Source organism: Somniosus microcephalus, chromosome 17, assembly GCF_052327205.1.
Source record: "Somniosus microcephalus isolate GS21.2 chromosome 17, FLI_Smic_1.0, whole genome shotgun sequence".
Taxonomy (NCBI): domain Eukaryota; kingdom Metazoa; phylum Chordata; class Chondrichthyes; order Squaliformes; family Somniosidae; genus Somniosus; species Somniosus microcephalus.
This window is the reverse complement of record NC_141003.1, coordinates 63501832-63516612: the sequence shown is the minus strand read 5'-3', so window position 1 is coordinate 63516612 and position 14781 is coordinate 63501832. Positions and strand designations below refer to the sequence as shown.

At 46.4% G+C, this 14781-nt stretch overlaps 1 protein-coding gene across 1 annotated transcript in view; it reads right to left on the bottom strand.

Annotated features, from left to right (window-relative positions):
• Positions 1–859: 859 nt before the first annotated feature.
• mapk8ip2 (mitogen-activated protein kinase 8 interacting protein 2) overlaps positions 860–14781 on the bottom strand; it is a 71018-nt gene continuing 57096 nt past the window's right edge. Inside the window, exons 7-12 of the mRNA XM_086010544.1 lie at positions 13241–13413; positions 11488–11597; positions 8052–8171; positions 7174–7244; positions 2509–2607; positions 860–1052 (exon numbers count right to left, since the gene is read on the bottom strand). Coding sequence (XP_085866670.1) covers positions 980–1052; positions 2509–2607; positions 7174–7244; positions 8052–8171; positions 11488–11597; positions 13241–13413 — 646 coding nt within the window. The 3' untranslated portion in view covers positions 860–979. The remainder of the gene's footprint in view (positions 1053–2508; positions 2608–7173; positions 7245–8051; positions 8172–11487; positions 11598–13240; positions 13414–14781) is intronic.

The window sequence follows — 14781 nt, the reverse complement described above, 5'->3', positions numbered from 1 at the left end:
CACCTTCGTCCAGGTCATATCCCCCCTTGTCCAGGTCATAACCTTTGCCCCGTCCAGGTTGTCCCGGTCATATCCTTCCCGCCCCACCCCCTCATCCAGGTCATATCCCCCCGCCACCTCCCCCCTACCGTCCAGGGTCAAACACCCCCCCACCCCCCGCCCCGTTCAGGGTCAAACCCCCTCGTCCAGGTCCAACACCTTATTCAGAGTCAAATCCACTTGTCCAGGGTCATTATTCTGAGGACACTTGTTAATCTAAGGTCTTTTAAGGTGCAGAAAACAAAATATTTTGAAGGGATGAGAATTTTAATTATTGAAGGACATGCTTTATTTAACGGGTGTGAGAGAGGACCACTCCTCGCTTTATTTAGCGGTGATCCGTGGGCAGGACAGAGGACCACTCCTCGCTTTATTTAGCGGTGATCCACAGGCTAGAGAGAAGACCACTCCTCACTGTCCGTCCACACAGGCATCTCCGCACGATTCAGCAGGGTGTTCCTTCAGAGGACTGATGGGAGGCACACACAAACACCTCATTAGAAGGTGGTTGGACACTGTGCAGCGTGCCCCCAATAACAGACACACCTGAAGAAAAGGAGGGGAATTCATTTTACTTTCAGCTCTTGGATGAATTTCTGGTGATTTGTAAACTCGTCAAGCCCCATTTTCATCTCTCTCTCTTTGACCAAGAGCCTCTGAATTTGGCTTTTAAACAACCTGTAACAGCAGCAAGAGGAGGGGATGGAGGCTAGAGTCAGATATGGAATGGATATGTGTAGCAAACACAGGTTTGATATGATGGGCTTTCATAGTCGATGCTAAAGCCTCACAGGGGGCCCCATGTATACCCTTACTAGGATTCTCTTGGTTTGATAGGAGTTTGTTTAATTTTTTTTTATATACAGGGAGCAGAGGTACCGCTCACAGTTGAGCCCAGGTCCAGAGAAACCATCATGTATCCACATGAGCTTTTAAACCCCTACTCCAGGTAAATGTCTTCCGTTGGACAGGCATATTCCAGGTGCTCCTGATAGTATTCCTGAAACGCTTGGCTGTAAAGCAGAGAAAGCGGGTGTTAGTACGTACACCATACATTGTCTTGTTGTGTCCCCCCCACCCGCCGCCCTCCGAAAGTGCTGACTCCTGCAGGGTGCATGGTTTCACACCCACGGTCAGCCAACTGATGCCTCACTCAGGAGCCTTTCTTCACATGCGACGGTGAGTGTTGGTGCGCACCAGAGTTGAGCCCAGTTTCTGTTCCCACCCAACGTCCAAGCAAAGACACACGCACTTTTCCTGCAGTGGACCGCGATTAGGAGGCAAGAAGCCCGGCTGATTTCATTTCTTCTTCTCCCTACCCCCAGGGTGCTGAGGCAAATTGTAGCACCACCAGTAGCACCTCGACTGCGACTCGAGAACTCCAAACAGACCGAAGATGGAACCAGGGACGCCCCTGGTCTGGATGGTTTCAGCGCCACACCTTCAGTGTCTTTGTTAACCGAGCCATCGTAAGCCAATTTCACCCCTATATTTTTCCTGAACCCGCTCCCGTGCAATGGAACTTCTAATACATCTCAGTGTAAAATTTGACTCTTACGATCTCCTTCACACTAATGCATGCCTGGACCTGCTCTCTGGTCTATTTGGCTGTTTACCAGGGCTTAAAGGGTTAAATTCTGAGGCCAGGTCATGGAGAAACAATTCCCTCTGGTGGGAGAATCCAGAACAAGGGGCATCATCTTAAAATTAGAGCTAGGTCATTTAGGAGTGAAATCAGGAAGCTCATTTCACAGGTAGCGGAAATCTGGAACTCACTACCCCAGAAGGCTGTGGATGCTGGGGGACAATTGAAACTTTCAAGATAGATTGATAGATTTTTGTTGGGTAAGGTAATCAAGGAATATGAATCAATGGCAGCTAAATGGAATTGAGGTACAGATCAGCCATGATCTAATTGAATGGGGGAGCAGGCTCGAGGGGCTGAATGGCCTATTTCTGTTCCTATGTTTATCACTGCAGAGGGTGGTATGAGAGGAGGATTTCCCTTTTCACTACACCTATAGGAAGCGCAGAGCCAGTCTTACTGAGATGAGAATTTCCACCCAATTTTGCTCTTCGTACATCCATTGGGTGCCTCAGTGAAGGCACTGGAGACATCTGATGCAAGGCCTGCGCCAGGACCACAGGCTCTGTGGGGGTCCCAGAGCAGCCTGAAGACTCTTCGAGTGGGACCTTGCTTCATCACACGCTGCCAGTCAGTCACCCAGAGGACGGTGGCTCTGTCATTTCTGTGGACTTTTAGTTGGGTGACTGCGGTATGCCGTTGGCGTGAGTTTGGATATTACACCAGCAGACTCTCGCTGGGGTCTAGGAGACAGTCGTAGGGTTCGGGAGGGGAAGAGATGGAGGGTGTTACAATATAGTTTTAGAAGTCGGAATGTTTTCTGTCTCGGCCCTTCCCCACCAACTCCACCCCCCCCCTCCCCGCTGCTGGTGGTTGGCACCTACCCAATACACTCAGCGACACGGCGCATGGACCCCTCGGATACAAACACATGGCAGGCGAAGCGGTTCACCACTGGGTGCTTGGTGATGAATCCAAAGTAGCTGAAAGAGACGTGACAGAGTTAAAGGAGACACAGAGCAGCAGTCCTGCTAATGGGAACATAGTGCAGTGATCCTGTTAATGGAGGCACCGTTAGCGATTCTATTTAAGGGAAGACTGCACAGCGGTCCGGTTAAAGGAGACAAAACCCAGAAGCCTCGATTTTGGCCTAACTCGCGGGTTTTGGTCAGGCGTCTGTTTTTCACCCTGCCAATGATCCCTCCAACGGGCTGCGTGGGCCATTCAAAATTCCGCGCATGCGTGGTTTTTCTATTTAAAAGCTGGCTCACTGGCTGCGCAGGACCTCGAGCCGCACTGCTTAAAGGGAACATTGCACCCCGCCCGATTTTACTCTCCATTCAAGTCAATGTTAAAATCTGGCAGGGTGTGAAACTGACGATCCACCCCACCCACTGGGTGAGTTAGGCTAACAGCAGGGCTAGAGATGGGGGCATACCAGAGCAATCCTGCTGAAGGGGACGCGACAAAACTTCCCATGTCAGGGATGTAACAGAGCGAGAGAACGAATAACCAAAAGGAAGAAAAATGCAACCAGCAGTTATATTAAGAACAGGAACTTTCACGGAGAGGTGGATAGAATACGCACTGACGCCAACATTTATCCCTCTACCAACATCGCTAAACAAAGACAATTTATCTGATCATTTATCTCATTGCTGTTTGAGGAACCTGCGTGCAAATTGGCTGCCATGTTTCCTACATTACAACAGTGAATACACTTCAAAAGTACTTCATTGGCTGTAAAGCGCTCTGGAGCCATCCTAATCTTGTGAAAGGTGCTATACAAATGCATGTAAGTTCTTTCTTTATAATGAGTTAACAAATGTACAAAGATCAGAGGAGGAGTGAGACAAGGACGTTGTCCAATCTTATCAAACTATATACTCCAAATTCATTCTCAGACACACTCTGATGTTGAACCCAACTTCTAACTCATCCAATGTTAAATTGATAAACAATCTGAGACACACTGATGATACAGGAGATGATACCTGCAAAGGTAAATTAACCAAGTTTGGACAATGGATTGAAAGTGAATGATAATCTGGTGAGGGCAGCAGTCATCAGAAAGAGCAAGCTCCCAGAAACAGAGCTGAGACTAAGTGAAATGGGAAGAGAGCAAGTCAAAAACAGATGGATGACGTGAGCAGAGCATAGCAATTGCAAAAGTGTTTCAGTGCAGCTGTAAAATAAGACTGGTGATAAGATGTTGAATGATTGAAGAGGCTTATAATGTTGCCAAAAAGAGTAGTAAGCCTGAGGATTGGGAGGATTTTAGAATTCAGCAAAGGAGGACCAAGAAATTGATAAGGAAAGAGAAAAAAGAATATGAGAGTAAATTAGCAAGAGACATAAAAACAGATTGTAAACGTTTCTATAGGTGTGTTAGTAGGAAGAGATTAGCGAAAGTAAACTTGGGCCCCCATTAGAGGCAAAGGCAGGAAAAATTATAATAGGTAATAAGGAAATGACAGAGACATTAAGCAAATACTTTGGGCTGGATTTTTATTCAGAAGTCGGGAAGGAGGCGGGACTACAACTTTCGGGTTTTAGTCCCGCCTCCATCGAGATGCAGCCAATCCACGCGATTTTCACTTGATTGACCTTATTGAGCCCGCCCAGCAGGCCAATTAAGGGCCACCCGGCAACAGGTGATGTCACAGACTGAAATTTCATCTGTCAGGACGTGTTGACAGATGAAGTATCAGTGTTTCACAGCTGTTTGAAGCTGTCAAACACTGACAGTCTGACTTCTAACCTGAGTCCTTCTACACAGACTCAGTTAGAAATCTCGCCGGCACTGAAAGCTGCAGGCTGTCACTTTTGACAGATCGCAGCCGTTCTGCTTTCTGTGCCGGCTGAATGATGGACTCCCGAAGCCTAGAGGAAGGAAGGCTGTAAAGGTAAGTACAGGTAATTTAAACTTCTTTACACACTTTAGACACACCAAACACACTTAACTTTGCACTCATGCACCCATCACTCACCTGAACACCAACATATCGACCCCTCCAAGTCCTTCAACCCGACGGCCCGACTCCTCTAACCTGGCGTGGTTTGGAGCCGTTGGGAATCCCACAGGACAACCTTCAAAATAGGGATTAGGCTAAAAACTGCCTGTTAACTACCTGTTAACAGGCAGTTAATTGGCACTAATCCCTTCCCGCCTCGGGTCGGCGGGTCCCAGTGCGGGGCGGGTACCCGCCTCCTTTGAAACTTACATGGAGGCGGGTTTTGGGCGGGAAGGTGTCGGGACCCCCGAATTCGGGATTTTAGCCCCCCCCCACACGCCTAAAAGCCCGCCTCACGGCACACTGAAAATCAACCCCTTCATGGTAGAAGACACAAAAAACATTCCGGAAATAATCGGGAACCAAGGGTCTAGAGAGAATGAGGAACTTAAAGAAATCAGTATAAGTAAAGACATAGGGCTAGGAATTAATGGGACTAGTGGCGACAAATCACCTGGACCTGACGACCTGCATCCGAGGGTTTTAAAAGAGGTAGCTACAGGGATAGTGGATGCATTGGTATTAATCTTCTAATTCTGGAACAGTCTCCAAGGATTGGAAGGTAGCAAACATAACCCCGCTGTTTAAGAAAGGAGTTAAAGGAAAAACGGGGAGTAACAGGCCAGTTAGCCTGACATCAGTAGTAGGCAAAATGCTAGAATCTATCATCAGGGACATAGTAACAGGGCACTTAGAAAATCGTAATATGATTAGGCAGAGTCAACATGGTTTTATGAAAGGGAAATCGTGTTTGACAAATGTGTTAGAGTTTTTTGAAGATGTTAGTAGGATGGATAAGGGGGAACCAGTGGATGTAGAGTATTTGGATTTTCAAAAAGCATTCGATAAGGTGCCACACAAGAGGTTATTATACAAAATTAGGATTGGATTGGGGGTAATACATTAGCATGGATTGAGGATTGGTTAATGGACAGAAAACAGAGAGTAGGAATAAACGGGACTTTTTCAGGTTGGCAGGCTGTAACTAGCGGAGTACCGCAAGGATCAGTGCTTGGGCCTCAGCTATTTACAATCTATATTAATGACTTAGATGAAGGGACTGAGTATAACGTATCCAAGTTTGCTGATGATGCAAAGTTAGGTGGGAAAGTAAGCTGTGAGGAGGACACATAGAGGCTGCAGAGAGAAATAGACAAGTTGACTGAGTGGGCAAGAACATGTCAAATGGAATACAATGTGGGGAAGTGTGAAGTTATCCACTTTGGTAGGAAAATCAAAAAAGCAGAATATTTTTTGAATGATAAAAGACTGAGAAATGTTTGCATTCAGAGGGTCCTGGGTGTACTTGTACATGAATCACAGAAAGTTAACATGCAGGTATAGCAAGCAATTAAGAAAGCAAATGGTATGTTAGCTTTTGTTATAAAGGGATTAGAGTATAAGAGTAAAGAAGTCTTACTACAATTATACAGGGTATTGGTGAGGCCACATCTGGAGTACTGTGTACAATTCTGGTCTCCTTAACTAAGGAAAGACATACTTACTTGCCTTAGAGGGAGTGCAACGAAGGTTCACTACACTGGTTCCTGGGATGAGGGGGTTGCCCTATGAGGAGAGATTGAGTAGACTAGGCCTATATTCCCTAGAGTTTAGAAGAATGAAAGGCGATCTAATTGAAACATATACAATTCTTAAGGGGTTAATGATGAGAAAATGTTTCCCCTGGCTGGGGAATCTAGAACATGGGGTCACAATCTCAGAATAAGGGGTCAGCCATTTAGGACTGGGATGAGGAGAAATTTCTTCACTCAAATGGTTGTGAATCTTTGAAATTCTCTACCTCAGAGGGCTGTGGAGGCTCAGTCATTGAGTATATTCAAGACAAAAGTCGATAAATTCTTGGGAACTAAGAATTAAGGTATATGGGGATAGTGCGGGAAGGTGGAGTTGAGGTAGATGATCAGCCATGATCTTGTTGAATGTCGGAGCAGGCTCGAAGGGCCAAATGACCTACTCCAGCTCCTATTTCTTATGTTCTTATGATTGTGTTGTGTGTGGTCTTCAGTGGTGAACAGATGTAAAAACTGGACTTTGAGTCCCTCAAGAGAGAAGATCGGAGGTGGTTGAATTCAGTTCTACAGACAGAGCGACAAATCAGTGGTCTTCAGCTGTCCAGGGAAAGATATGTCACAAGGCCATTAATGATTTGAGGTCACGGAAAAAGTTAGGGTTGTCACTATCTGGAAAACTTAACTATAATAAATGATAAAATTACTTGCACTAATAGAACACCTTATAACCTATCAACATGTTCAATTACTTTTTTTCCAAGTGCACTGACTGTTAATTGGGGAAACACAGCAGCCATTCTGTACCTGCGACAGTACTGTTCTGAAGCCCTGGAGTGGGGCTAGAATCCACAACCTTCAGACTCGCAGGTGAGAGTGCTACCAACTGAGTCAAGTTGATGGCAATAGCTGAAGAAGCAGAGATAACTAAGAGAACATGGCTCGATGATATGATGGAATAGGCAGGTGTAACATCAGCAGTTAATGGATGATCTTTGACTCTTACCAGCTGTTTTTAGGGTGACATCCACAGAATGAGATGTTCTTCATCTGGAAAAAATGGCTGCATCTTTCACTCTGGGAGAAAAAAAGAGATCAGACGTATGCATGAGTAAAATAAGGCGTTCTCTCTCTGCTGCGCCTGGCCAATCTCCCCGCTTGTACCCTCCCACGTGGAAACATTCAACCAATTTCTACTGTTAAACCAAAGAATGAGTTGGCAGCCCACTGAGTACAATGGGGCAAAGAGGAGCATGTGTCTAACACTTGGTATTTTGAGATTTTGCCCTGTTGCAATAGAAGTCGGGGGGAAGGGGAGAAATAATATGCATTTATCGCAACGTTGCTGTTTTAAATCATGCACTTGATCATTAGGTCATGGCTGAATGACATGGTGTAATAGCCAGATGTAAATTAGGGTCATTCCTAGCTCCAGAAGGTTGACAAAATTCTCCCTCTTCTGTTTCAATTTCTGCTGCCCTGAAGACACTGACGCTCGCTATTGAGTCCCTCTAGTAACTCACCCAACTGGCCAATCTGAATGTGTGAGTCTATCTAATGACTGTCTGCAGGCTATTTTACCATGGGCGCAGAAAGTCAAGTACAGCAAGGGTTAGATACAGAGTAAAGCTCCCTTTACACTGTCCTATCAAACTCAGTAGACAGATCCGCCCATGGTCCGTAGACAGACCCACCCGCCCGTAGACAGACCAGCCTGCCTGTAGACCATTGGCAGGAGGCAGGCCTGTCCATAGGCAGTACAGAGATGTGCCCACAGACAGTGGACGGGCAGATTCATCAATAGATAAATGCTAGACAAGTAGATAGACAGACGGATGGATTGACAGACAGGTGGACCAATACAAAATACACAGATGATCCTACCTTGTCCTCTGGTCCATACTCGTTCAAACTCATGGCCAGTTTAACCCCTTGAGTGCTGACCTCCAACTCGCAACTTGCAGGTGGGCGCAGGTGAACTGTCAACTTTCTAGTTGTAGCAATCTGCAAGAGTGTGACATTGAAAATTAATATTAAACCCAGTTATCAGTCCATTTCATATTAAATAAAAAAAAGAAAATGCTGGAAATACTCAGCAGATCAGGCAGCATCATTCATTGACCTGAAACATTGGCCCAGAAATTCAGGTCGGGGGCTTCCCGCGGGTGCAAGCCCCCGACCTGCACTTACCTAGCGCACCGGCCGTTGAGCTGTGGGCCCGCGTGGGATTCTGATCCTGGGCCTCCTCCAACTGCCGGTGTGCAGTGCTTGCGTATCCCAGGGGTGCAGCTAGTTCGATGCGTCCCCTGGGATCATGTGGGCCATGGAGAGCCAATGGTAGCAGGGAATGCTTCATTCATAAGTTTGACAGGAAGAGCTGTCAAACCTATAAATACTATAAGCCCCAAAACATCACTAAAACATCAAATAATTTTTTTTTTAAATCACATTTTTAAAATAACTATAAATTACATGAATAACTATTTTAAATTTAAATTTTTGAAAAAATTAATTACATTTTCTAACGGGTCAAAAATAAACTTTCCTTTCTTTAAAATATTTAAAAATAATAAACCTGTGGAAAAAGTGTTTTAATTTTAATTAATTCACCACTTACCTTGTTAAAAGCAGGCCTTGCGCCTGCGTTTTAAAAAAGTGTAACTGCTGGAGACTTATCCTCCCGGAGAAACCTGCAAAAAAACCGTAAGTTCAATGCGCACGCGCTGCCTCTCCGGCGCACGCGTTCGACCTGTCAACCCCTTCTTTCAGGGGAATGGAAGTGCCGGTTTCCCGCGCATGCGCAGTGCATGCACGAAACCGGCACTTTCGTTGGGCCTATGCGTGAGTACCCCGTGCGTACTCACCCGTGGGGACCCGAATTTCTGGGCCATTAACTCTGTTTCTCTCTCCACAGATGCTGCCTGACTTGCTGAGTATTTCCAGCATTTTCTGTTTTTAGTTTAGATTTCCAGCATCCGCAGTGTTTTGCATTCAATATTAAACCCGGGTATTAGTCTGTGCAATATTAAACCTGGGTGTTAGTTTGTACAGTATTAAACCCGGTATTAGTCTGTACAATATTAAACTCGGGTATTAGTCTGTGATGGAAGGTGTCGTCGACAGTGCTATCAAGCAGCACTTACTCACCAATAACCTGCTCACCAATGCTCATTTTGGGTTCTGCCAGGACCATAACAACATAGGAACATAAGAATTAAGAGCAGGATTAGGCTATACAGCCCTTCGAGCCTGCTCCGCCATTCAATAAGATCATGGCTGATCTAACCTCAACTCCACTTTCCCGCACGATCCCCATATCCCTTGATTCCCCATGAGTCCAAAAATCTATCTATATGACCACTCGGCTCCAGACCTCATTACAGCCTTCGTCCAAACATGGACAAAAGAGCGGAATTTCAGAGGTGAGATGAGAGTGGCTGCGCTTGACAGCAAGGCAGCATTTGACCAAGTGTGACATCAAGGAGCCCTCGTAAAATTGAAGTCAATGGGAATCAGGGGAAAACTCTCCACATGCTAGAGTCGTACCTAGCACAAAGGAAGATGGCTGTGGTTGTTGGAGGCCAATCATCTCAGCCCCAGGACATCACTGCAGTAGTTCCTCAGGGCAGCATCCTATGACCTTCCTTCCATCATAAGGTCAGAAGTGGGGATGTCTGCTGATGATTGTACAGTGTTCAGTTCCATTCGCAACTCCTCATATAATGGAGCAGTCCGTGCCCACATGCAGCAAGACTGGGACAACATTTAGGCTTGGGCTGATAAGTGGCAAGTAACATTCATGACACTCAAGTGCCAGGCAATGACTATTTCCAACAAGACAGAGTCCAACCACCTCCCCTTGACATTCAATGGCATTACCATCGTTGAATCCCCCACCGTCAACATCCTTGGGGGTCACCCTTGACCAGAAACTTAACTGGACCAGCCACATAAATACTGTGGCTGCAAGAGCAGGTCAGAGGCTGAGTATTCTGCAGTGAGTGACTCACCCCCTGACTCCCCAAAGCCTTTCCACCATCTACAGTACAAGGCACAAGTAAGGAGTGTGATGGAATACTCTCCATTTGCCTGGATGAGTGCAGCTCCAACAACACTCAAGAAGCTCGACACTATCCAGGACAAAGCAGCCCGCTTGATTGGCACCAATGTTCCCGCTAAGCTGCGTGGTCGCACTCAGGCCGCTCACAGGCTTTTCCATTGTAGATGCCCCGCATGCGCAAAAAATTTAATGGGCTGCTTACGGGGGACATTTATTGGCACCCCATCCACCACCTTAAACATTCACTCCCTCCACCATCGGTGTACTGTGACTGCAGTGTGTACCATCTACAAGATGCACTGCAGCAACTCACCAAGACACCACCTCCCAAACCTGCGACCTCTGCCACCTAGAGGAACACCACCACCTCCACATTCCCCTCCAAGTCACACACCATCCTGACTTAGAAATATGTCGCCGTTCTTTCATCGTCGCTGGGTCAAAATCCTGGCGCTCCCTCCCTAACAGCACTGTGGGAGTACCTTCACCACACGGACTGCAGTGGTTCAAGAAGGCGGCTCACCACCACCTTCTCAGGGGCAATTAGGGATGGGCAATAAATGCTGGCCTTGCCAGCGACGCCCACATCCCATGAATGAATAAAAAAAACACACGGGTATTGGTCTGTACAATTATTAAACCCAGGTAATACTATTAACGGAGCAAAATGTTGCGGTTCCAGCCCTGGCTTGTGCTGAGTGGAGCTAAATCAGATCTGTAGCTGGGCTGCTATATTTGGCCTATGCATTCCTGGGTTAAGAAGGGAGCCAAAATCTGCTACAGTGCCTGCTCCTAAAATTTGCCACAGTGCCTCCTCCAGATCCTGGGGTGGATCTCCCTTTGCCCCTGGGGTTGGTCTCTCTCTGTCTCTCCCTCTCCCCCTTTCCTCCACTCTCCCTGGAGGTCATGTGGAAAGTTTAAACTCCCATCCCTGTTTATTCCCCGATTTAGTTTTGGGATTTATCTTCCAAGTAGTGCTTTCCCAATCCTCCAGGCCCAGGAAATTGAAACAGAACAAACCAACAATTGGGGAATGAAGTGATTCGCTCGGGAGGGCGAGACTGCCAGGGGACCAAGGCTTGGAAACGCCTGGTCTGCAGACTTTTAACCCAAGTTTGACATCACTTAACCATTTAGTCCTGATGTGCCACTCTTGTTCCTATTTTTATGTTTGATGATCTGCACAATCAGTTCACCCTTCACATACCTCGCTTTAAAGCAATACTATTCCCCATCTCCCAGTGATTGTGGCCTTCTCACCTTCTGCATCGCGGCACACAGGATGTCATTACCCTGGTGATATGGCACTTCCACAGATCCCAGGAACTGCACGTTGAACCTCTCCACCCAGATGCTGCTCTTCTTTATCCCTGAATCAACACACAACAGAGCAGGCGTTAGAGACTGAGACCAGCCGGCTGGAGACCGAGGCTGGCCCGTTAGTGACAGCTCCTGAATTCAGTCAACGGGACCATGATTTCAGTTGGCTGGAATATTAAGGAGAAGGGACACACTAACCCACCATCTTGGTGTCTGATTCGCTCAGGCCTAGTGTGAGCCAATGTAAACGCTTATGACGAGGAAGGGGAGGACCCTGAAATTTACTTGCAGAAAAAAATGCCTGCAAATTGATTTTACGTTTTAGACCAAATCATTACCGTTATTACAAAAGGATTAGGCTACATGCTCCTTAAATCTTTGAGTTTATGGTGGAGGCTAGGATCTCTTTAGGGGGCCACCTAGTGGTTAATGTGTAAAATGCAGTCAGGAATTGTAAGCCAGTGTAGAGCTGCCAACTGATGGGAGCCCGGTAACGTTACTTGCTGAGTTATGTTGGAATTACCTATCACTGTGCCATCTAGCTGCGTAACAGGTACTGCATGGAGCACTGCAATCCACTTTCCAATTTTAATGTATAATAGATATTTGGGAAGTGTTGAGCCCTATTACGAGTGAACTAAAAATAGAGCAGGATTGATTGTGTGATCTTGGGGAAAATGCAGCCACGATTGCGGGACTCACAGGCGCACTTACAGCGGTGAAGGGAGCAGCCATCTGCATTGGATTCAGTGGGCTTATTTACATAATTTAAATGTGTTCCCTGCACAGCTTGAGCCTTGCACAGGGTTTGTAATGGAGACCTCACTGAATGCGGAGCATGCAACCTTTAAAGGGCTGCTGCTCAAACGGAAAGGCACGTGGCTGTGTCGTGGGGCAAAAATGTTGGAGCCTTTTGCAGGGTTGAAACATGGTCACAGCAGGGTTCAGCCCTTGGAAAGGCTGTAAGTGAAGGGGTTTGTGGAGGGAGCAAGGTAAAAAAAAAACAATAGACACAAATCTACAGGATGGTTTGGCAGCCCGTTAACCTCCCTGCCATGCCTTTGTTCATCTTGTACCACCTCAAACTTCTATTATATATTAAAAATGCTGAGTGGCCTCAACACTGCGTCCTAAAATACATTGTAAACCCTGTGTCCAGACTTTTTCGATGGGAAACCCATTTTAAAAGCGTCAACATTTACCTGCAGTACCTTGTAACGCCTGTTGTTGCTCTGTAATTGTCATCTATACTGGCCAAAGGCCTGTCACATAACGTTAGTGCAATTCCAAGCTCTGTAAACGTTAGTGCAATTCCAAGCTCTGTAACTATATTCTCACTGTTAAAAGTCAGTATCTGTGTTAGCGTGCAGCTCCATTACAAATCCTCTGAGTGGCAGTGTCGATAAAAGGATTATATAAATAAGTCTCTCTTAACGGCATCAGGATCCAGCCTCTTTATACCTCCAGGTTTGCACCCGCGTCCCTGGAATTGGCTCCTGAACACTCCCTGGAAAATACTGTGAACCTTCCTGATTTCGCATTAAGTTTCTCTCCGCGTCGCAGAAGAGTTTCGGCCTGTGGTTAACTAAGAACCCCAATGCTCTCCACTCAACTGCCGACAACATTCATCGTCCCCAACTCAACAGGCCTGAATGCCCCTGAACTTTGACCCCAATCTTACTTTCGGACCTACCCAGAAATTCCTTGGCCTGGTTGACTACTTCATGGGCATAGTATGCTGGGAAGATCCCGCGCTCTCCTGTCCGCATGTTGTAGCCTCGGTACCAGTAGTCATCCTCCTCCTCTTCAACATACAACGGGTCGTCAACATCCAACTCCAGTTCATCCTGGTGGCGAGGTATGAACCTTCAGAGAACAGGAAACAATTCGGTTACACCAGGAAATGAGCAGATCAAACGAGCAGTTGTAGCTGAAGAAAGAGCTCCAGAATGAGTTTGATAAAATGAGTTCAATGCGCACAGCAACAACGGATGAATTTTAATTGGGCGGAGCGTAAAGTGCGGCACGCAGGAAGGAAAAATGGGCAGCACGTGCACTCCATGAATGGTGTTCAAATAACTTAAGGGTGAGGTTGATCCAGGTGTTTAAGTAGTTTCAACGTTCAACATGTTCAGTTAGTGTGGAACATCAATCAGAGCCAACAGAGTGCTGAACTACATGGCCAAAGCAACAGAGTACAAGTCAAAGAAAGCCACGATCAAACTGTACAGTGCTCTGGTCAGACCGCACCTAGAGTACAGTGTCCAATACTGGACCAGTAATCCAGAGAATGAGAGTTCAAATCCCACTGTGGCCATTTGAGAATTTGAATTCAGTTGTAAAAATCTGGTATCAGTAAAAGTGACCATGAAGCTGTTAAAAACCCAACTGGTTCACTAATGTCCTTTAGGAAAAGAAACTCCCCGTCCTTACCCGGTCTGACCTATATGTCCCACACCAACGGGGCTGACTCTTAACTGACCTCTGAAGTGGCCTAGCAAGCTACTGACGGACTGCAGCAGTTCAAGAAGGACCACCACCTTCTCAGGACAACTAGGGGATGGGCAATAAATGCCAGCCTTGCCAGCGACGCCCACATCCTGGTCACTGAGATATGAGGGAGACACTCAAGCACTGGAAACGGTGCAGAGAAGAGCCATGAAGCTGATCCCTGGTGTCAGAGAGACTGAGTTACGAGGAAAGACTGGAGAAACTTGGGCTCTTCACCCTGGAAAGGAGGCGGCTGAAAGGGGACTTTCTAGAGCTGTGCGACAAATGGCCTCCTTCTGTGCTGTACTATTCTATTCTACACGGTGCGGAAAATGTAAATCCATAAAATATTTCAAGTTAAGCCATGATAGTAGGATGAGGGGGCACAGGATCAAACCTAGGACTGATGTCAGGAAGTTCTGCACAGAGGGAGAGGCAAACGCATGAATGTACTCCCAGGTAGGGCAATGGAGGGAAAATCCTGAGCATCATTTGAGACACAGTTGAATGCTGTGATAGTCGTAAGTGCTCTGAGGCCTTTCTGATAGATCTGAGATGAGCCTGTCCTAACTAATCCATATTGTGTCTCTTATGTTGGAAAATTAGTAATCCAACAAAGATCAGATGGGATTAAACCCTATTTTTCTTTGATGCTTGGGAATTCTTAAAAAGACAGAAATTTCCATGGTTTGAAACAATGAGGCCGGCGTAATCGACAAGAGGCAGAAGAGGTGACCGAGAACT